Below are 24,474 nucleotides of genomic sequence, written 5' to 3' on the forward strand. Positions count from 1 at the left end.
TATGGATTGAATTGTGTCCCCTTGAAAAAGATTCGTTAAGTCCTAACCCCCTGTACTTCAGTATGTGACCTTATTTGGAAATAGGATCATTTCAAATGTATTGATAATTAGTTAAGATGAGGTCATGCTGGAGTAGGGTGGGCCCCTTATCCAATATGACTGGTATCCTTATAAGAAGATTGCCATGTGAAGACACAGAGACTCAGGAAGAATGCCATGTGAAGATAGAGGATTGAAGTGATACATCTACAAGCCAAGGGATGCCAAAGATTGCTGGAAAACCACCAGAAATTAGGAAGGATTCCCCTACAGTTTTCAGAGGGGGTGTGGTTCTGCTAACACCTCAATTTTAGGCTTCTGGGCTCCAGAACTGTGAGACAATAAATTACTGTTGTTTTAGCCTCCTAATTTTTGTACTTTGTTATGGCAGCCCTAGCAAATTAATACAGAAGGGAAGAGTTAAATATGATTCTAGGTGGTGATACCATCAACCATGTTGAGAAATATGGAAATAAGAATTCCAGTAGAAGGAAGTTTCAGAGAATTCCCTGACGGTCCAGTGGTTAGGACTCGGCACTCTCACTGCCAGGTTCCCGGGTTTGATCCCTGGTCCGGGAACTAAAATCCCACAAACCATGTGACATGGCGCCCCCCCCCCCCCAAAAAAAAAGAAGAAGAAAGAAGTTCCAGAAATTTAGGTGCTACTTGTTGCCCACTCTCTAGCATAGGTATGAGCCATGTTCAGTAGAAGTGATGACTAGATAAAATTCATTAAGCTCTGTTAGAGTGGATGGAAATTAGGGAATAAATGTAAAAAGATTTGCTAAAATATTTGCCCAGAAGAATCACTTCATCTGGATGAGCAATCTATTTTTTCTTTATAAGCTAGATTAAGGTTTTTTTTTTTTTAACTTTCTTCATGTTAACACATATTTCCAACTAAAATAATTATCATATGCTACTGGTAAAATATTTAAATATTAATACATTGTGTGTTGTTTGAACTTCCTATATACTTATTTATGAGCATAAAATATGCTCAATCATAATTAAATGTAGTTTAAGTGTAATAAATAAACATTTCTATAATCCAACCCTGTAATGCAGTTAAGGGAACGAACGTGGAAGGAGAGGAAAAGCAAGTGATCTAGTTATATTGTTACTTGGCTATTTCCATTCTGTTCTTTAGAAAGTTAAATCACACAATTGTTTTGTCTTACTATAGGACCAAAATGAATATCCTTTTCTTATGAATTGTCAAATTTTGATAGTCCCCAGATTGCAGATAGTGAGGATGGATACTGTCTACCATAATCTACTGAAATGGATCTAAATGCAGTGATGAGGTGGGGAACAGATTCTCGTTGTCAAGGACTGTGAAGTGTCTAAGATTTTTACCTTAACTTGCAAACTAGCAGTTTAGCTTACCATACTGTTTTCTGTCAGAAGACAAAAGACTGGGTCAGAAGCGAAGAACTTTATTACTAGTGGTACAGCATGCAACATGAGCTTCTTGTTTGTGTTGGTTCCATGTACTCCCATCCTCTAAGATGTGTAGTTGTCCAGGTAGATGTGCACACAGTGGATTGGTGTTATAGCTGAAGAATCCCAAGCTTGGGAAACTCCAGGCTTTTAAAATGAGCTTCAAGCAAACCTCCTTGACCACTTCCCCAGAGGAAGACATTGCCTTTATTATATTAGATATTGAGCAAACCTGCCGTCTGCTCAGAGGGAGCCACTCTCTCTATCTTCTAAGGCTGCTCACTGTACAAACATCCTTAAAAAGATAGTCAAGAGTAAGACAGTTCCTCTGCTCATAAGACAGGTGGAAACACGAGAGATCCATGGAGAATTATCTTCCAGTTCTCATCTTTATGTTGCAACAGTTTGACCACATAGTTATATAGAGAACAGTCTAATACCCTAGATATTCAAAAAGCAAAGAGCTAAAAAATTGTTGTAGAATACATTCTAATTTTTTTAAGATAAGTTTCTTTGTAACCAAAGGATATGCAGATTTAACTGATAATAGTTTCATTTTGATGTGATGTTGGGTCAAAACTGTTTCTTTTTTTGTATTAAAATGCATATAGGGCTTCCCCGGTGTCGCAGTGGTTGGGGGTCCGCCTGCTAATGCAGGGGACGCGGGTTCGTGCCCCGGTCCGGGAGGATCCCGCGTGCCTTGGAGCGGTTGGACCCGTGAGCCATGGCCGCTGAGCCGGCGCGTCTGGAGCCTGTGCTCCGCGACGGGAGAGGTCACAGCAGTGAGAGGCCCGCATACCAGAAAACAAACAAACAAACAAACAAACATATAATTTGGGGTAGATGAAATGGGTGAAGGTGATCAAAAGGTACAAACTTTCAGTTATAAATAAGTCCTGGGCATGTAATGTACAGCATGGTGACTATAGTTAATAATATTGTTATTATATATTTGAAAGTTACTAAGAGAGTAGATCTTGAGTTCTCATCACAAGAAAAAAAACTTGTAACTATGTGTGATGATGGGTGTTAACTAGACTTATTGTGGTGATTATTTCACAGTATATAAATTTATTGAATCATTCTGTTATATACCTGAAACTATTTTGTTTTATACAATTATATCTCATTAAAAAAATACTGCTGGGCTAGTAGTTAGGGGTATCACATACCAAAACACCCAAGCTCCACGTTGTAACTTAAGGCTAATTATGTCCAAATATAATCCATTTCTGTCATCCTATTCCCAACACTTTAGTTGACTAATTCTTTACCTTGTGTTATTTGTGACCACGGATGCTACAGAATTATAAATTCTTCTCTCAAGGAAGGGATCACCTCTTAATTTCATTAATTATTCCCTACTACCAAACACAGTGTTTTATTTGCAAAATAACTCAATAAACATTTGTTATTATGGATACAAAATATAAAATAATATTTACCTAACTTAGGACATACTAAAAATAAGAGCTTCAGAGTTCAGAATATTAATATGACCAGATTTTCCACAAGTAACAAGAATGCTCTAAGGCTGAAAACAACTTTTAAAAATAGAATAAAAGCATAAATCTAAAATATTTTAAAAATGCATATAATTTGTTACAGTGTATAGAAAGTTAATGGGTAGAGCCATATGTTAATTTAAAAGTGATGCATTTAGGGTGTCCTGTGATAATATATTTTCTAATGGAATGTTCAATGCAGTAAAAATTTGTGTGAAGTTAATAGTTTATTAACTTCTAAACCATACAACAGTGAGCATCCTTAAAGAATGAAGAAAAAGACGTGCATTAGCATTCTAAATTCAGGTAGTTCTGTAGACGAACAGGAATTAGAAGTGAAAATATTCCATTTGGGAGCATATTGTTGGTCAGTAGTTGAGCCCTGATGGTTATTCTGCAAAGATGTAATAGTTCACATGGATCTTTGTATCTTGTTGAAGGAATGTAGTCCAGCCAATTTGAAATAATTGGACGTCTTCCTAAACTTAGCTGTGTCTAAAGGAAAGGGAAAAGGGAAATTATAAACATTTTAATTGTTTTATTTTAATTCACAAAATGTATCTTAAATTTATTTAACCCTTATAATATTTTTTCTAAAACGTTTTGAGGCAAGAATTTTTACTCCCATTTTATTCTCACAATCATATATAAGGTTTAATGTGTCTAAGGACACAAAACATTATTTCTTACAACAGTGAATCTGTATGTTTTTAATTTTAGACAGATCATACACTTATGGTTTATTAGCTTCTTCTAGAGTAGTGTTGCCAATTTGACCAGTTTGACTGGAATTATCTAGGAGACTTTAGAAAATATTAATGCCGAGGTTCTACTCCAGAATTTCTGATTTAGTTAGTGTGGGTTGGGCACAGACAACGTAAATCCTAAAAGTTCCACCAGGTGATTCCAACCATTGTAGAGTAAAACTACATACTGCTGAATCATGAGAAGACCTAACAAGAGGCCCATACACATGAAGATAACTTTTTACGTTTTAGTTAAGCTACCCTTTTAAAGATTTAGTTCTAGAAGCCAAATGTTATTAGGCTGATTTAGAAGTAAAAGACATTGCTGTGTTATAGAGGTACTTCTCCAGAAGAACCTGCACTCTACAGACTACATGACACTTTAACTTAAATGATATATAATTTTTCATTGTTCAGTAAACAATTATTTAAAGAATATCTCATGTATACTCAGCATTGACCTTGGTGCTTGGGATAATTGCTAGGCTACGCAAAATAGACATAGCCTCTGCAATCACAGAACTGTGGTCTAGAAGTAAAGATATCTAAATGTATATTTACAGTAAAACTGGCAAATGTGGAAATGAAAAGCAGGGTTATTTAGAGTTCTTTAAGCTGGTTTTTATGCCATTTTTCACCTTATTGCTCAATGCTACTTCACTTATTAAGCTGAAATTGATTGGAATCCAGCTTTAACTTCTTTGCCACTTAGGTGATTTTGATCAACTCATTCTCTCCTAGTACTCTTCTATTTTGAGGGTACCTCAGCAATAGCATTCATGAACCTGGTTGAGAATCGATATGTCCTATAAAAATTGTGCAGGACTAACACTGGACAAGGACAAGCAAATTACTAAAGAAGCAAAAAAAAATTTTTTTAACATTTTTATTGGAGTATAATTGCTTTACAATGGTGTGTCAGTTTCTGCTGTATAACAAAGTGAATCAGCTATACGTATGTGTACATTCCCCTTTCTCCTCCCTCTTGTGTCTCCCTCCCACCCTCCCTATCCCACCCCTCTAGGTGGTCACAAAGCACCAAGCTGGTCTCCCTGTGCTATGTGGCTGCTTCCCACTAGCTATCTATTTTACATTTGGTAGTGTATATATGTCCATGCCACTCTCTCACTTCGTCCCAGCTTACCCTTCCCCCTCCTCGTGTCCTCAAGTCCATTCTCTATGTCTGCATCTTTATTCCTGTCCTGCCCCTAGGTTCTTCAGAACCATTACTTTTTTTTTCAGATTCCATATATATGTGTTAGCATACGGTATTTGTTTTTCTCTTTCTGACTTACTTCACTCTATATGACAGTCTCTAGGTCCATCCACCTCACTACAAATAACTCAATTTCTTTTCTTTTTATGGCTGAGTAATATTCCATTGTATATATAAAGAAGCAAAAAAATTTTTTTTATTTTTTTGTTTTAAAAATTAGTTGCCAAGGACTTCTCTGGTGGTCCAGTGGTTAAGAGTCCACGCTTCCAGTACAGGTGGCGTGGTTTCAATCCCTGGTCAGCGAACTAAACTAAGATTCCACATGCCATGTGGTACAGCCATAAAAACAAAAACAAAAAATAGCAACAAAAATTGGTGCCAGGGCTTCCCTCATGGCACAGTGGTTAAGAATCTGCCTGCCAATGCAGGGGACACAGTTTCGAGCCCTGGTCCGGGAAGATCCCACATGCTGCAGAGCAACTAAGCCCGTGTGCCACAACTACTGAGCCTGCGCTGTATAGCCTGTGAGTCACAACTACTGAGCCCATGAGCCGCAATTACTGAAGCCCACATGCCCAGAGCCCGTGCTGCACAAGAGAAGCCACCGCAATGAGAAGTCCGCAGACCACAACCAAGAGTAGCCCCCGCTCGCCACAACTAGAGAAAGCCCATGCACAGCAACGAAGACCCAATGCAGACAAAAATAGATAAATAAAATAAATTTTTTTTTAAAATGCTTAAAAAGAAATTTGGTTGCCAAAATAATTTGACGAATTTGCTGTCCTTACAATTGGCCCAGGCATGGTTGATTGATATGCATTGTTAAAGCTTAAAAAACTTAAAGACCCAACAGAACTATATTACTTAGGAGTTTATTTCTGAAGTCACACCTTTAAAGATAAGGGGAACTGCTAGATTCCTTGGTACTTTGACTGGTTTAAATTTATAGGGGTAGCTTTCTTTACCTTATGCAGACATTTCTTTTTTTTAAATTAATTTTTATTGGGGTATAGTTGCTTTACAATGTTGTGTTAGCTTCTACTGCACAGCAAAATGAAACAGTTATACATATACATATATCCCCTCCATTTAGGACACTACAGTGCATTAAAATGTAGAGTTCCCTGTGCTGTACAGTATGTTCCCATCAGTTGTCTATCTTATACTTATTTCTTGATACTAATAGACATGATACAATTTGATGCTGAAACTTGCAGTTCATTTTGACAGGATAAACATGCCCTTCATGTGGTTGATTTTTTTTAAAACCTTATCAAGGAGAAACTTCACATTTCTGAGGGATAGATATTTTCAATTGAGCAAATATTTAAAGCCTTTATATTTTCATGCTTAAAATTGTTCAGGAATTTTGAAAAGGAAAATATGTTTCTTGATATGTGATTATAGTGGGGAGAAATGTAACTTTCATTTTACAATATTCTATTGGAAAAGAAGTCTGTTAAAAGTTTAATTTCTTCTGTTTTGTTTTTGTTTTTAAATTTATTTAATTTATTTATTTTTGCCTGTGTTGGGTCTTTGTTGCTGCGCGTGGGCTTTCTCTAGTTGCGGTGAGTGGGGGCTACTCTTCGTTGCAGTACATGGGCTTCTCATCACGGTGGCTTCTCTTGTTTTGGAGCATGGGCTCTAGGCTCGTGGGCTCAGTAGTTGCGGCTCGCGGGCTCAGTAGTTGTGCACGAGCTTAGTTGCTCCGCAGCATGTGGGATCTTCCCGGACCAGGGCTCAAACCCGTGTCCCCTGCATTGGCAGGCAGATTCTTAACCACTGAGCCACCAGGGAAGCCCTGTTCTGTTTTTGAGACATAGAAATCCTAATAAACAGGTTATTATGTAATTAGAATATAATAATAACATACATCTACTTAATAACTACTAAAATAAACTATACTAACTTTAAAAAAATTATTTATATTTAGAAGATATAAAATTATGAAATAAAAGAGCTAATGCTCAAGATAATTAGAATTTTGCCTATTTTTAATTTATAAGCATATACTCAGTGATTCACTGGATTGATAGATGAAAAATTAACTTTATTCTTGCCTCACAATTTTATCTTAAAATTGATCAATATTTGAGGCCACACCCAAAGTACAGTATTTTGCTTACCTCTATTTCCCTGGTTGAAATGACAGAAAGCACTCTGGAACAAAGCACTAAACATGTTTTGGCATCTTCCTGGATGTCTACCAGTTCATGATCAACCATTATTCTCACTCTTGAGGGGTAGAGCAATATTGTTAACACAATGTTGATAGGGTCTTTTTCTCTTTCTATGATTCCATATTGCAGGAGTATTTTTAAGATATTGGATTGTCTCATCTGAGCTACGTAAAGTAGAGGTGTGATTCCACTTAATGGGCTTGGACAGTATACTGGTGTGAAAGTTCTGTGAATCAGACAAACAAGAAAAACCTCATTGAATATAGAGTTAAGAAATGTGGTAAAAACTTTGTCTTAACAGTAAAGGGAAAATAATAGTATTATCTTAAATAGTAAATATCTTAAATAACATTAATGTAACTTCTCCTTTATATATAGTATGTCTTAAAAAGAGTTTTCCACTCCAAATCTAGGCCAACCTGAAGGTCAAAAAGTAAGAAAACTGTACTACACACTTAAATCCCGTTTACACTTGTAAAAACAAACAAAAAGATTTACAATGTATGGAAAGTGTTTAGTTTTAGTAATAGCAATTCTGTTTCTCATTTGAGAAATCCATAGTGATTGGAACTAATATTATGAAACTGATATAGCTCTGGAAAATCTAAAATGGAAAAGAGGGACAGACTTTTTTATTTCGCTTTATTAATAGAACAGAATTCTGTTACCCTTTTGTTTTTGTTGTTCTTGATCATGTATCAGGCTTGAGATTGAATTGAGTTTGAAAATTAGACTGAAAAGGAATAAGTTCAACTACCTTAATTCTATTTTTTCACTTTAATAAAATCAGAGTTGGTATTTTCAGGTTGAAGAAATGTAAATTATGATGAGGGTCATATCAGGTCCCTCAAGGACAGAATTTAATTTGCCTTCTTCAGTAGAGTTTTGAGAGTTCTCTGAAATCTTGTTTTTCCTGGAGTGCTATATGATGACTGGACTTGAAAATTTCTCCTCCCTTATGACAGAAATGAAAATGTTATTTTTTTCTAATTGTGTATAGTTCTTGCAATTGTTTCATTTAATAGACATTTATGTTTGCTATTGAATTGGTTACTATATGTAGATAGGACATGGTAGAATCAGCCACAGGGAATTTTGTATTAATTATCACGCTTTGATTTGGCCAAGTAGACATGGTTTTTAGGACTAAAGGTCCTTGTCTTTGGAATTCTCTTGATTGATCTAATAAAATACTAATATATTCTGCAGAACAGCATACAAACTATAAATATTAGTTTCGGACAGTTATGCCTAGCAAGAAAAGCATTATTCAAAAAGAACTTTAAGATTTAAAATAATTAAGATGGAAGGCAACATGGTATAGTGTTAAAAACAATAGAGATTTAACGGTTCTAGATTCTAGGTTTTAGTTCTCCTAACTAATAAGTCAGCTTCTTTGAGTCTCCATTTCCTCATGCATTTATGTATTCATTTGCTCATCCATTCATTAACTAATTTATTTAACACTGGCTTGTCCAGAGTGTACTGAGTACTAGATATGCAAAGATGAAAGATGTAGTCCTTGATCTCAAGATGCTTATTATAGTCTAGTAAGGGAAACAAACAAGTAATTCAGTAAATACAGTACAAGGTGATAATTGCTACGATAGAAACATGCTTGGGGAACTGTAGAAACACCAAGGAGGGACACCTAACTCTACCTGGGTTAGTCATTGCCTGTAGGTTATCCTGGATCTAAGACCTGAAGGTCATAGTAGGTGTGTGGCAATAAAAAGATTGGAAAGAATGTTTCATTTACAAACATAAACCAACACTGGAATATTGTTATGCAAGAACTAGCTATATAAAATACATCTTTTGTATTAGATAAGTTCTCTGGTTGAAGTGTATTTGGGGTCCTAGAGACCTCCCATATGGTGATTCTCTTGTCAAGAGCTCCAAAAAGTACAGTTTGAAAATTACTAGACCAACTAGTTTATCTCCAAAGCTTCACTGAGCTCTGAAATGCCAAGATTTTGTGATTAAAAAAAAATAGTGTGGTGCAGTGCAGAATAGTGTTTTAGAAATTAAGAAGTGGGATTTTTGTCATCACTCTACCAGTGGCACTATATCTATCCTTCTAACTCTGTATAAAGTATATATACACTCTCTCCTAGAGTCATCTCCAGATCAATATTGTCCTGAACATCTCATCTTTTTCACAAATACTTCCAACACATATCCAAAATTGAACTTCTAAACTAATTCTACATTCCCTCTCCTGATTGTTGGTATTCGCTTTCCCAAACCACCACTGCATTCAACTCTTTTACATTTCTTTGATTTGTATATGTTCTTCCCTTCCATTTTCAATTCTGGGACAAGTCTTGCTCATCGTATAAGACCCTGTCTAATAAACTCTATGGCACTTTGTACATAGCTCCATTAAGCTCTTATCATTTTGGACAACTTGCTTAATGTCTCTAATCTTTCATTTTCTTATGTTCAAAATCAATGCGTGGGCAAGATAAACTATAAAATTTTAAGTTCTACAGGGCAATACTCTTTGTCTGTTTAATATACTTTTATATCCCTAAATGCCTAGAACAATGCTTGGCCCATAGTACATACTCAAATATATGTTAATTGATTTTTTTTTTTACCATTATCCTGAAAATTATTATTTTAAAGTTATTCTGTAGCTTTCGGGCCTAGTCAGAATTTTAGTGAAGCGCAATCATTTAACATTTTCAAAAGCAGTCTAATTTATTCATCTTGCTAACTCTTAAGAAGATATTTGCCTTAAGAGACTTATAAGTATGGGAATTCACGGGACTTAGGGGACAAAAAATACTGTAAGTGGCCCTTGTTAAGATTTAGAGATATTAGTTCATTTTAAGATATTAAGATTGACATTACTGTAGAAAATATTTTGGACCAAAAATGTTGAAAACATAACTAAAACTCAAATAGGTTTAAAATGAGATTCAAAAGTCTAGTCTGTACCCAAATGACATATAATTAATCTTCATGTTTAAAGATCATGTTATTGTAAACCAAAATTTGCTTAATCTGTCCTGACAGTTAATTATTACAGTACTTATATGGATGGAATGAGGCAAGCAAAGCAAGAATCAATTTTTAAATGTGAGGTTAATGAACTGAACCCTCTGTATCTGAAAACCTGTCATATATGCACTTATGAAATGGGACATAATATTTCCATATAGACATGCAGGGAATGATTCTGTTTTGTAGCTATAATAATTATTTCTAAAAATTTTCCTAGCATTTCTCTTCTGGTTTCCAGCTGCCAATTTAATAGACCTTTCTTCATAATAATTTTATCTTTGATATTTGACAGTTGACTTTCTTGAGATGTTTTCCCATGACTCCGTGGGACCATTCTCTTCAAGTTATGCATCTACCTCTTTGACTATTCATTCTCAACCCTCTTTCACTGATTCCTCTTCCTCTGCCCTCAACATCTAGGTAAAGTAGATGTGGTGTTTTGACTAATTTTCATCTGATTAATTGTTCTCAGGCAATTTCATCTATGACCATAACATGATAACTACTGTCTGTTAATTTATTCAACAAATACTTACTGAATGCATACTGTATGCCAGGCACCCTTTTGGGTACTTGGGATATATGAGTGAACAAAACAAAGATGCCGCTTCTTGCTAATATAGTAGTGAGGGATAACAGACAATATATAGCAGGAGGAACATAGCAAACAAGCCAATTTCATAATATGTTAGAAGGTTTGATAAGTATTCTGGGAAAAAGAAAAAGTAGTGCAGGATAAGAAGTATGGAAGTGCTGGGAAGGTGCAGTGAGGGCATTTCTCAATTTTATTTTATTTATTTTTTTAATTTAAATGCAGTTGACATGCAATATTATATTGGTTTCAGGTGTATAACATAGTGGTTTGATATTTATACACAATATGAATTGATCACCACAATGATCTATCACCGTACAAAGTTATTACAATATTATTGACTATATTCCCTATGCTGTAAATTACATCCCCATGACCTATTTATTTTATAACTAGAAGTTTGTACCTCTTAATCTCCTTCACCTATTTTTCCCAATTCCATACTACCCCTGCCGTGAAACCAACAGTTTGTATCTACGAGTCGGTTTCCTTTTTGTTTTTTGTTTTGTTTTTTAGATTCCACATGTAAGTGAAATCATACAGTATTAGTTTTTCTCTATCTGACTTATTTCACTTAGCATAATACCCTCTAAATCTGTCCATGTTGTCACAAATAGCAAGATTTTATTCTTTTGTATGGCTGAGTAATAATACATTATATATATGTATATATGCACAAACACCACTTCTTTATCCATTCATCTATTGATGGACACTTAGGTTGCTTCCATATCTTGGCTATTGTAAATAATGCTGCAAGGAACATAGGGGTGCATGTATCTTTTTTAATTAGTATTTTCATTTTCTTCACATAAATACCCAGAAGTAGAATTGCTGGATCATATGGTAACTCTATTTTTAATTTTTTTGAGGAAACTACATACTATTTTCCATAGTGGCTGCACCAATTTACATTCCCACCAACAGTGCACAAGGGTTCCCTTTTCTCTATATCTTCACTAACACTTATTGGTGGTCTTTTTGATAATACGTGTTCTGACGGGGGAAGGTGATATCTCATTGTGGTTTTATAAATTTAGTTATTTATCTATTTATTTATCTATTTATGGCTGAGTTGGGTCTTTGTTGCTGCACATGGGCTTTCTCTAGTTGTGGTGAGTGGGGGCTACTCTTGGTTGTGGTGCACAGGCTTCTCATTGCAGTGGCTTCTCTTGTTGTGGAGTGCAGGCTCTAGGCATGCGGGCTTCAGTAGTTGTGGCACACATGCTCAGTAGTTGTGGCTTGTGAGCTCTAGAGCGCAGGCTCAGTAGTTGTGGTGCAGGAGCTTAGTTGCTCCACAGCATGTGGGGCCTTCCCGGACCAGGGCTGAAACCCATGTCCCTTTTATTGGCAGGTGGATTCTCAACTGCTGCGCCACCAGGGAAGCCCCCTCAATATGGTTTTAATTTGCAGTTCTCTGGTGATTAGTGATGTTGAGCATCTTTTCACATATCTATAGGCCATCTGTATGTCTTCCTTGGAAAAAAGTACCTATTCAGGTCCCCTGCACCTCTTTAAATTTGATTTTTATAATATTGAGTTGTATGAGTTCTTTATATGTTTTAGATTTTTTTTTTTTTTTTTTTTTTCAGTATGCAGGCCTCTCACTGTTGTGGCCTCTCCCGTTGCGGAGCACAGGCTCAGCAGCCATGGCTCATGGGCCCAGCCGCTCCGCAGCATGTGGAATCTTCCCGGACCGGGGCACGAACCCGTGTCCCCTGCATCGGCAGGCGGACTCTCAACCACTTGCGCCACCAGGGAAGCCCTATATGTTTTAGATATTAACCACTGGTTGGATATATTGTTTGCACATAACTCTCCCCACTCAATAGGTTGCCTTTTCATTTTTTTGATGGTTTCCTTTGCTATCCAAAAGCTTTTTAGTTTGATGTAGTCCCATTCGTTTAGTTTTGCTTTTGTTGCCCTTGCCTGAGGATACATATCCTAAAAAATATTGCAAAGACTGATGTAAAATTGCATACTGCCTGTGTTTTCATCTAGAAGTTTTATGGTTTCAGGTCTTATATTTAGATCTGTAACCATTTTGAGTGTATTTTTGTATATGGTGTAAGAAGGTGGTCCAGGTTGATTCTCTCGTGTGTAGCTGTCCAGTTTTCCCAACACCATTTATTGAAGATGTTGTTTTTTCCCCATTGTATATTCTTGCCTCCTTTGTTATAGATTGATTGACCATATAAGCATGGGTTTATTTTTGGACTGTCTATTCTGTTCCATTGATCTATGTGTCTGTTTTTGTGCCAGTACTATACACTTTTGATGACTATAGCTTTGAAGTATAGCTTAAAATCAGGGAGCATGATACCTCCAGCTTTGTTCTTCTTTATAAAGGTTGCTTTGGCTGTTCATGGTCTTTCAAGATTCCATACAAATTTTAGGATTATTGGTTTCAGTTTCATGAAAAATACCATTGTTATTCTGATAGGGATTGCATTGAATCTGTAGATTGCTTTGCGTAGTTTGGACATTTTAACTGTTAATTCTTTGAATCCATGAGCATGGTATATCTTTCCATTTATTTCATCAATACCTTCAATTTCTTTCATCAATATCTTATAGGGTTTTTTGTGGTAAGTTTATTTATTTATTTTGGCTGCATTGGGTCTTTGTTGCTGTACACAGGCTTTCTCTAGTTGCAGCAAGAGGGAGCTACTATTCGTTGCAGTGTGCAGACTTCTCATTGCAGTGGCTTCTCTTGTTGCGGAGCATGGGCTCTAGGTGCTCGGGCTTCAGTAGTTGTGGCTCGCGGGCTCAGTAGTTGTGACTTGCAGGCTCAGTAGTTGTGGCGCACAGGCTTAGTTGCTCCGCAGCATGTGGGATCTTCCCAGACCAGGGCTCAAACCCGTGTCCCCTGCATTGGCAGGCGGATTCTTAACCACTGCACCACCAGAGAAGTCCCAATATCTTATAGTTTTCAGAGTACAGGTCTTTCACCTCCTTGGTTAAATTTATTGCGAGATGTTTTATTCTTTTGACACAATTATAGATGGGATTGTTTTCTTAATTTCTCTTTCTGATAGTTGGTAACATTTAGAAATGCAATAGATTTCTTTATTGATTTTGTATCCTGCAACTTTACTGGATTTGTTTATTAGTTCTAATAAATTTTTTGTGGACTCTTTAGGGTTTTCTCTATATAGTATCATGTCATCTGCAAATACTGATAGTTTTACTTTTTTCTTTCCAATTTTTCCAATTTTGTCTCTTTTTCTTGTTTGATTTGCTGTGGCTAGGACTTCCAATACTATGTTGAATAAAAGTGGTGATAGTGGGCATCCTTTTCTTGTTCCTGATCTTAGAGGAAAAGCTTGCAGGTTTTCAACTGAATAATATGTTAACAATGAGTTTATTATATATAGCCTTTATTATGTTGAGGTATGTTCCCTCTATACCCACTTTGTTGAGAGTTTATATCATAAATGGATGTTGAATTTTGTCAAATGTTTTTTCTGCCTCTATTGAGATGATTATATGGTGTTATTCTTTGTTTTGTTAATGTGGTGTATCAGGTTGATTGATTTACACATATCGAACCATTCTTGCATCCCTGGAATAAATTCTACTTGATCATGGTCTATATCCTTTTAATGTATTGTTGAATTTGGTTTGTTATTCTTTTGTTGAGGATGTTTGCATCTGTGTTCATCAGGGATATTGGCCTGTAATTTTATTTTATTTTATTATTTTTTTCAAAGTGCGTTTATCTGCTTTTGGTATCAGGCTAATGTGGGCCTCATAGAATGAGTTTGGGAGCATTCCTTCCTTTTCAATTTTTTGGATGGTTTGAGAAGGATTAAGTCCTTTTTGAATGTTTGGTAGAATGCATGAAAGTGTCTGGTCCTGAACTTTTGGCATTTTCCAATTTTAAATAGGATTATAGGAGAGGGCTGTACTGAAATGTGACATTAGATAAAGAAGAAGGAGATGGAGAAGTTAGCCATTTGGACATTTAAGAACCCTAAGGCAGGAGAGTGTGCCTGGGGTGGTGGAGGAAGAGTAAGGGAGCCTGTGTGGCTAAAAGTGTGAAAAGGGTGAGGGATAGTAGGAAATGAGGACAGAGGTAATGGGATGTCACATCGTGTAAAGCCTTGCAGATCACTGTAAGAACTTCATCTTTTACTCTAAATGGAATGGAAGAGCCACTGGAGATTTTGAGTAAAAAAAAGCAGCACGATCTCACCTTTATTGAGAATTTGTTATGGAATAGAAGGAGAGAAATCACTTAACTTAGGTGATAACAGTGGAGATGATCAAATTCTGTATATTGTTTAAAGGTAGACTCAACAGATGTCCTGACAGACTAAGATGTGCAATGTAAAAGAGAGACATCAAGGATGACACTACATAATAGCTATCTACTGCACATCTTTACCTGGATATCCCTTAGGCAATGCAAACACATGCATCCAAAACTGACTTTGTAGTCTCTTGTAATAATTTTGATAGATTTGTGGCATGACCATTGTGGTAGACTGAAATAGCCTCTCAATATGGCAAAAGGGATTTTGCAGATATAATTAGGATAAGGATCTTGAGGTGTGAGATTATCCAGGGGGGCCCAGTATAATCACAAGAGTCCTTATAAGAGATATCAGAGAATGACAGAAGCAGAGCCAGTGAAGGAGATAGGACTACAGTGTTGGCTTTGAAGATGGAGGAAGAGACCATGAACCAAGGAATGTAGGCAGCTCTAGAAGCTGGCAAAGGCAGCTAGAGTATCTAGCTAGAGCCCTCTAAGGCTCTCCCTTAGAACCTCCAGAAGGAACCCACCCTGTGACATCTTGATTTTAGCCCTTGTAGCCTCATTTTGGACTCTGACCTTCAGAACTATAAAATAATAAATTTATATTATTTTAAGCCACTAAGTTTGTGGCAGCTTTGTTACAGCAGCAAAAGGAAGCTAATACAATCATCAACGAGTCTCAAAATTTAGAAATTTGAGGAGTAACTCTTCTCTTTCATTTTCTACTTCTAATCACCTACTGTAATGCCTGGTTATTCTATTTAGTAATATCTCTTCTTTTCCCTATTGCTATTGTTTTTAGTTTAAGTCCTCATTATGATTTACCTAGGGATTGGGGGGGGATGGTGGCAGAGCAGATTAGTTCTTCCCCCAAAACTATTATAAGTACACATGTAATCTTAGTTAGCACACTGGGCATGCTATGCAAATTCAGTTTCAAGCACCTCCTCTAACCACCTCCCTCTTTTCAATCAGATTGCTTCCCTCAACCCTTCCTCTACAGAAATTCTGGACCTGCCATTCTACCTGGAGTGTTTGAGCAGTCTACTAACTAGCCTCCCTAATTCTAGCTGCACCCTCCCTTACCACAGTCCAGTCTTCAAATGGGAGCTGATGAATCTTTTCATACTTCAAGTCTGAAAAGACCTTCACTGATTGGGCATCACCCACGGTATAAATTTCAAATTCCTTGGTATGGCCTCCAAAGTCCTTCAAGGGCTCTCTTTTAGGCCTTATCTGTCACTATTACCTGATTTCCATCTCACTCTCTAGCAATTGCTGAATTGCCTGTAGTCACTGGATACAACGTGTTTGTATCTCTCTTGGCTTTAGTCAGCCTCTCTCTGCCTAGATTACATTTCTTCAAGGGAAAGACAGGGAAAACTCCTTTTTACATTTTAAAAATAAATTTAAGACATCACCTCTTCTAAAGTGCCTTCTCTGATACCAGCTCCTCCCCAATATTAACGATGTCCTCTGTTCTTTCTACCTCTATATGCTTCTATTTTTGAACTTATAGTATAATTATAATTTTTTATGGCTTATGTACTAGTCTGTGAGCTCTCCAAAATCAGGAAATATGTCTACTTTGTTTTTGTATCCTCAGCAAATAACACAGTGCCTGGTACTTAGAAAATGCTTAATAAATGATTATTGTTATTTTAACTGAATGATGTCATCTCTCTTTATCCACTTACAGTCTTCCATACTGTAGCATTTATTTTTGCAGGTTTATTGCAAAAATGAACAAACTTAAGTTCCTTTCTCTCATTAATTCTGTCTCTTCTCCTCCAGAGACCTATTTAGACACCTCATTATTGGGTTAGCGAAATTATCAAACTGGAGTGTATACAGGGGAAGGTGACCAAAGAATGATGCTGCTATGGAAATAAAGAACAACAGATAATAGGAAACGTAAGGTATTTATTATGGGAACATAATAGCTATGTTCAAATATTTGAGAGGTTTTCATACAGGACAGAGAATGAGTATACTTTGTATTCTATATCTCTGGGGGCAGAGTTGGAGAAATGGAGACAGAATTCAGTGCACTATGAGGAAGAAGAATCTAATAAAGCTGTATAAAAATTCATTTTTTCATCCAACACAATCTTCATTAACCACTTACTATGCATCTGCATAGTTCTAGACATGAGGATTCAAAGCTGAAGCAATAGTCAAAGTTCCTCCTTTCATGGAGCTTACTTTTAGCAAGAGTAGACAGTGGACAACAAATGTGTGGTTGGAATATAGTGTTCAAGGGGGAGAATGACATGAGATTAGAATTTGGGAGATTGGATTTGGGGACATATCATATGGGAGGGTTTTTTTTGTTTTTTTTTTTAAATTTTTGGCTGCGTTGGGTCTTTGTTGCTGCACGTGGGCTTTCTCTAGTTGTGGCGAGCCAGGGCTACTCCTCGTTGGGGTGTGCGGGCCTCTCACTGTGGTGGCCTCTCCCGCTGCAGAGCATGGGCCCTAGGTGCGTGGGCTTTGGTAGCTGTGGCCCACGGGCCCAGTTGCCCTGTGGCACGTGGGACCTCCCGGACCAGGACTCAAACCCGTGTCCCCTGCATTGGCAGGCGGACTCTCAACCACTGCACCATCACAGAAGTCCCCATATGGGAGTTTTAAAAAATGGTTATTGAGTTTGAATTTTATTTCACCTGTAGTAGGAAAACTTTGGATGATTTTAAGCGTGGGTGGTATGGCCTATTTTACATTTTTATAAGGTCACTCAGGCTTCTGAGTCAAGAATGGATTGTAAGAGGGAAGAGTGGAAGCTGGAAGACTCTTTAGGAGTCCATTGGAGTTGTCTAGGCAAGAGACAATGGTGGCTTCACCTACGTTAGAAACTGAAAAGTATAACTAATTGTTACATATTTTAGAGATTAAATAAAAAAGATTTGCTGATGTGTTGTGAAAGAAAGAGAAGAAGCAAACATAAATCCTAGATTTTTGGCCTGAGCAACAGAGGCCATTAATCAAGTGCAGAATTCAGGGGAAGGAGCAAGTTGGCAGGTATAGTGTGAGTAAGATCAGTATTCTGTTTTGATTCTGTTAAATTTGAGATGCTCTGTGGAGATGTTGAGCAGACAGCCTCATATAGGAGGAGTCTGGAGCTCAGAGGAGTGGTCATGGCTGGAGATAAAGATTTGGGAGTCATTGGCATATCGTAATATTTAAAGTCGTGGGACTGGGTAAAATCTTTGAGGGAAAATGAGTGGCTAGGAAAGAGAAGGGTCCCTGGCAAAGGAATGATTTACCTCAGGAAATAGTTAACTCACTACTACTAGAGTTGTTCAAGCAGAGACCAGATGAGCACCAACCAGAGATGCACTCTGGGAGTTGCTGCCCAGGAAGAGGGGTTAGGGGAGGTTTGCTAATGAATTGTTAGGTTCCATCTGAATTTAAAATTCTGTGAATCTGAAAGATCCTAAAGATATTGTGGTACTTAGAATTGGCCTGTAATGTGTTTTACCTTGTGGATGCATCTAAGTCAAAATCTGTTAATCTTCAAACAGTTTATTAAGACAGTTGTTAATGGCACTCTATCATATCCCACCATATGTTTTTCTTTCATTTTCCTTTCTTTCCTTTCAGTTTTCCCTTCTTGCCCCTCATTAATCTTTTTTTTAACTTATCCTCTCTTCCTTTGTTTTACTTCATTTTTCTTTCCCATGGGCCTGCCAGGGATACACATAGGTACTACTTAACCCAGCTAGTGACACTCAGTGTTAGAAGCTGCTGATCTCTGCTATAGTTACAAATATAATGGTCGTAAAACAACCAAAAAGTACTACTTGGAGTTTTATTTATTGATATTGAAGACTTCAGCTCTCAGTTTTTGTACTTGGGTTATCATTAAGGAAAGTAATCCAGTGGTTCTCCATCACCACAGTGATACACAATCAAGAAAACAACTCTGCTTCAGGCAGAATCTAAATTGGTTTAGTCTTAAACTGATCTTATCTGTCTTGTTTTTCATTGAATACATGGTTCTATCATCATGCCTAGTACAGTGCCTCATGCCTAGTAAGGTGAATGAATGAATAAATGCACATCTGTTCTAATCAAATTAATACCTAAAACCAAAGACTAAATTGCAGTTAGTGCAAACTAAGTAACTTTAAAATCTGTATTACAGACTACAACGAGGTCATATTGGACATTTTATTCTAAGATCCTCAGTAGTATTCATTAGCTAGATTGACATGTTGAGACAATGTGAAAATTTGGTTCTATAGCAGATTGAATCGGGTATTTGACGTTCACTGTGTTCAATTCTGGAGAATTTGGAGTCAAATTTATAATGTTTAACATAAAAATAAGGAATTATTATGTTTAACAAGTATGACTAAGTGAATATGTGTGTATATCCTGAATTATACTTTGAAAGATAATTTAGATAGTATATAGATAAACATTCTCAGTATTCTCAAAAAGAAGAGGTCACAGTATTACAAAAAAACAATGTCTTTGACTAGTTACAGAAATCTAGGTTGTGTAACACTGCATTACCTTGAACACTTACATATAAGCTTTATAGAGCAAACCACTAGTAATTTATTGGTACATAATAATTTACATATAGGTAAAATTTTATTGAATAAATAATGAAGGAATGAACAAATGAATGAGCAATCAAGTCAGGATTCTTTATCCATATGTAGTCACTATGCATATACATTTTAGAAAAAGAGAAGTAGTATATCCTCCTAAAGAGAAATTTTCTCCTTTTATGTTGAAAAAATATGAGATTATTACCTCCATATCAGTGCCAGGTTACAACTTCTGTCTTGAACATAGTCTTTTGCCCTCTTGAGGAGCAATTCCACAAAGTCAGGATTACCTTTTCTGGCGAAAACCCAGTACAGAATTGTATTCACACATATTTCAGTAAATTCAAGATTAAAATTTAGTTCAAAACAGTATCTTGATTTTTCCACAAATGCAATATAATCTGTGAGTAGTATGTCAAACTGATGCAAGTCTCCGTACCTCAGAATTTTTGCCAGTGTTCTGTAAATCCTGGGTTCATAACAGTGATATCCCCGCTGACCCAAAAACTGCAAGGATGGTCTTTTAACAATTTTGTCAATGAGATCGCAGAATATATTGCTTTGTGGACAAGAAGTCTTTCGACATAATTTAGAAGATTTACTCATTGCTACTTAAGGCAACGATATAGAAATAAAATCACAGGAAGTCATACTGTAGTCATACTGTAATCCTTGAGTTACTCTACAAACAGGAATTGCTCTTTAAACTGTGAAATATCATGTGAAATATTACCATCAAGTACTGGATGACATCACAATAGATGGAGATCTGTCATCAGCATAGGTCAGAAATTTGGGATATGATTTGTAACTGGTGACCTTTGAGAAAGACATATTGGACAGAAATGGCACATGGGAGAGCTATATAATATTTATATATATATATATAATATATATTGTATATTATATATAATATATATAATATATATAATAAGATATATTTTTAACTTTCTAAGAATTCAACTCAAGTTAATATGTATGTTTATCAAGTGCTAAAATTACACTTAGACAAAATAGTATTAATAATCAGACTGATTATTCTTTTTAGGCTATCATATAACAAAGAGGTAATGATAGAGTGAAAAAGTTCAAGTACTGTTGTTCTCATGTTCTGCATGAGGACTGCACGTTCTCACTTAATCTTCATAGGATATTTTCCCTATGTTATAGTTGAGGAAACTAAGGCTTAGATAGGTTAATAAACCTACCAATAGGCACTGTATTAATTCTCAGAGAGAAAAGATGTCATACAATATTAAACAAAATTTGGAAACTTTGTTTTAGAATTGTAAGTTTTGTAGAGATTATTCCTCTCTATATTAGGCAGAATATATACAGTGGGGTCATTAAAAGTACTTCAAGCTGGGGCTTCCCTGGTGGTGCAGTGGTTAAGAATCCGCCTGCCAATGCAGGGGACACAGTTTCAAGCCCTGGTCCGGGAAGATCCCACATGCCATGGAGCAACTAAGCCCATGCGCCACAACTACTGACCCTGCTCTCTAGAGCCTACGAGCCACAACTACTGAAGCCCACTTGCCTAAAGCCCGTGCTCTGCAATGAGAAGCCACCTCAATGAGAAGGCCACGCACTGCAATGAACAGTAGCCCCTGCTCACCGCAGCTAGAGAAAACCCACACACAGCAACAAAAACCCAATGCAGCCGAAAATTAATTAATTAATTAATTTTTAGAAAAGTACTTCAAGCTTATTATGGCATCCTTGTCTCAGTAAAATAAAGCAGAAATATGTTAAGATTGTTTTATCATTATTTTGTAGTTAATGCTTCAGCCAACTTTCTGTTAAATTTAACAACCTTGAGTGTATTTATTAGCAATTTTAAAGGTATTTAAGTATTTTCTTTTTCCTTTTGCATATTTTTCTTTACATAATATGAATGATGTCTCTTTAGTAAAGGGAAGTTATAACTTTAGGTTTACTGTAATATACTTCCAGTAATATTGTATTTTATAAAATCCAAACTCTCTTTTAGCATAAAAACCTAATAAATACTGTCATCTTTGTAAAAACTAAGAATTTTGTTGTTTTCCTCTACTTTCTTTTTCTTCTTTTCCCTAATTCAAAAAATACATTTTTAATTGAACTATTTTTATTGATTTCTTAATAATACCAAATATAAAGGTTGTAAAAAATTGAAACATAATAGAACCAGTGAAAATCCCTCCTTAAGATAAACACATTAGTCCTAAGCATAGGCCATGCCCACCGCCCAAACCCCACCCCTGCTTAGGCCCCACCCTCCACAGCCAAGGACTTTCCACCTATTTTTTTTTTTTTTCTTCTACTCCTCTGTTTAACTACTGTGGTTCTGTTTTACCTTCTGGTTGTTGTTTCATCTATATTTTTATTTTTGTATTCTTTCTAACATGTCTGTTAGTTTCCTAGTCTAATTTTATTTCTTTACTTTGTTATTGTTCTCCTTTTTTTTTTTTTTTTGCCGCCCTGCACAGCTTGCAGGATCTAGGTTCATGAACCAAGGGTCAGGCTGAAGCTCCTGTGGTGGGAGCTCCGAGTCCGAACCACTGGACTAACAGAGAACCTCAGACCCCAGGGAATATTCATTGGAGTGAGGTCTCCTGGAGGTCTTCATCTCAGCACCAAGACCCAGCTCTACCCAATAGCCTACAAGCCCCACTGTTGGAAGCCTCAGGCCAAACAACCAGTAAGACAGGAACACAGTCCCACTCATCAAAAAAAAAAGGGGGGGGTGACAAAAACATATCTCACAGATGAAGGAGCAAGGTAAAATCCTACAAGACCAAATAAATGAAGGGGAAATAGGCAATCTACCTGAAAAATAATTCAGAGTAATGATAGTAGAGATGATCCAAAGTCTCAGAAATAGAATGGCGGCATGGATTGAGACAATACAAGAAATGTTTAACAAAGATCTAGAAGAACTAAAGAAAAAACAGAGATGAACAACACAATAACTGAAATGAAAAATACACTAGAAGGAAACAATAACAGAATAACTGAGGCAGGAGAATGAATAAGTGAGCTATAAGATGAAATGGTGGAAATAACTGCCGAGAAGCAGAATAAAGAAAAAAGAATGAAGATAATTGAAGACAATCTCAGCGACATCTGGGCAACACTAAACACACCAACATTCAAAGTATAGGGTCCCCGAAGAAGAAGAGAAAAAGAAATGGTCTGAGAAAATATTTGAAGAGATTATAGTGTAAAACTTCCCCAACATGGGAAAGAAAAGAGTCACCCAAGTCCAGGGAGCCCATAGAGTCCCATACAGGATAAACCCTAGGAGAAACATCCATGATACATATTAATCAAACTAACAAAAATTAAATTCAAAGAAAAAAATATAAAAGCATTAAGGGAAAAACAAAAAATAACATATAAAGGAATTCCCATAACGTTATCAGCTGATTTTTCAGCAGAAACTCTGCAGGGCAGAAGGGAGTGGCAGTATATACTTAAAGTGATGAAAGAGAAAAACCTACAACCAAGAGATGAAAAAGACCCACAAAAACAAACCCAAAACAATTAAGAAAGTGGTGATAGGAACATACATATCGATAATAACCTTGAATATAAATGGATTAAATGTCCCAAGCAAAAGACACAGGCTCGCTGAATGAATACAAAAACATGACCCATATATATGCTGTCTACAAGAGACCCACTTCAGACCTAGGGACACATACAGACTGAAAGTGAAGGGATGGAAAAAGATATTCCATGCAAATGGAAATCAAAAGAAAGCTGGAATAGCAATACTCGTATCAGATAAAATAGACTTTAAAATAAAGACTCTTACAACAGATAAGGAAGGACACTACATAATGATCAAGGGATCAATCCAAGAAGAAGATACAACAATTGTAAATATTTACGCACCCAACATAGGAGCACCTAAATACATAAGGCAAATGCTAACAATCATGAAAGGGGAAATCGGCAGTAACACAATAATAGTAGGGGACTTGAACACCCCACTTACACCAATGGACAGATCATCCAAACAGAAAATCAATAAGGAAACACAAGCTTTAAATGGCACAATAGGCCAGATAGATTTAACTGGTATTTATAGAACATTCCACCTGAAAGTGGCAGAATACACTTTCTTCTCAAGTGCACATGGAACATTCTCCAGGATAGATCACATCCTGGGTCACAAATCAAGCCTCAGAAAATTTAAGAAAATTGGAATCATATCAAGCATCTTTTCTGACCACAACACTGTGAGATTGGAAATCAGTTACAGGAAAAAAACTGAGAGAAACACAAATACATGGAGGCTAAATGGTGCTCTACTAATTAACCAAGATATCACTGAAGAAATCAAAGAAGAAATTTAAAAATACATAGAAACAAGTGACAGCGAAAACATGACACCCCAAAACCTATGGGATGCAGCAAAAGCAGTTCTAAGAAGGGAATTTATAGCAATTCAATCTCACCTCAAGAAACAAGGAGAATCTCAAATAAACAATCTAACCCTGCACCTAATGCAACCAGAGAAAAAGAACAAAGAAAACCCATAGTCAGTAGAAGGAAAGTAATCATAAAGATCAGAACAGAAATAAATGAAATAGAAACAAAGAAAACAATAGCAAAGATCAATAAAACTAAAATCGGTTCTTTAAGAAGATAAACAAAATTGATAAACCCTTAGCCAGACTCACCAAGAAAAGAAGGGAGCAGATGCAAATCAATAAAATTAGAAATGAAAAAGGAGAAATCACAACAAACACCCAGAAATACAAAGGATTATAAGCGACTACTACAAACAATTATACACTAATAAAATGGACAACCACGAAGAAATGGACAAATTCTTAGAAAGGTACAATTTTCCAAGACTGAACCAGGAAGAATTAGAAAATATAAACAGACCTATCACAAGTAATGAAATTGAGACTGTAATTAAAAA

General features: G+C 36.3%; 1 protein-coding gene across 1 annotated transcript; it reads right to left on the reverse strand.

The window, feature by feature from the left end:
• Positions 1 to 2,998: 2,998 nt before the first annotated feature.
• Positions 2,999 to 20,261, reverse strand: ASB17 (ankyrin repeat and SOCS box containing 17). Its single transcript, XM_027114101.1, has 3 exons — positions 19,762 to 20,261; positions 7,076 to 7,355; positions 2,999 to 3,482 (listed from the first exon to the last, which is right to left on the reverse strand). Exons 1-3 carry the CDS (start codon positions 20,160 to 20,162, stop codon positions 3,276 to 3,278), a joined length of 888 nt encoding a protein of 295 aa, XP_026969902.1. The 5' UTR covers positions 20,163 to 20,261; the 3' UTR covers positions 2,999 to 3,275.
• Between the last annotated feature and the right edge of the window lie 4,213 nt (positions 20,262 to 24,474).

This window comes from Aethalodelphis obliquidens, unplaced genomic scaffold (assembly GCF_003676395.1).
Source record: "Aethalodelphis obliquidens isolate GAN/ISIS:26980383/991018 unplaced genomic scaffold, ASM367639v1 scaffold13, whole genome shotgun sequence".
NCBI classification, from domain to species: Eukaryota; Metazoa; Chordata; class Mammalia; order Artiodactyla; family Delphinidae; genus Aethalodelphis; species Aethalodelphis obliquidens.

What these genes read in the sequence shown, in the direction of transcription:
- ASB17 (XM_027114101.1), bottom strand. Translation starts at nt 20,162, where the DNA reads ATGAGTAAATCTTCTAAATTATGTCGAAAGACTTCTTGTCCACAAAGC. An exon ending in AACCTGGCACTGATATGGAG is followed by an intron (nt 7,356 to 19,761) that starts GTAATAATCTCA and finishes TCTGATTCACAG; the next exon opens with AACTTTCACACCAGTATACT. An exon ending in TTTCAACCAGGGAAATAGAG is followed by an intron (nt 3,483 to 7,075) that starts GTAAGCAAAATA and finishes CCTTTCCTTTAG; the next exon opens with ACACAGCTAAGTTTAGGAAG.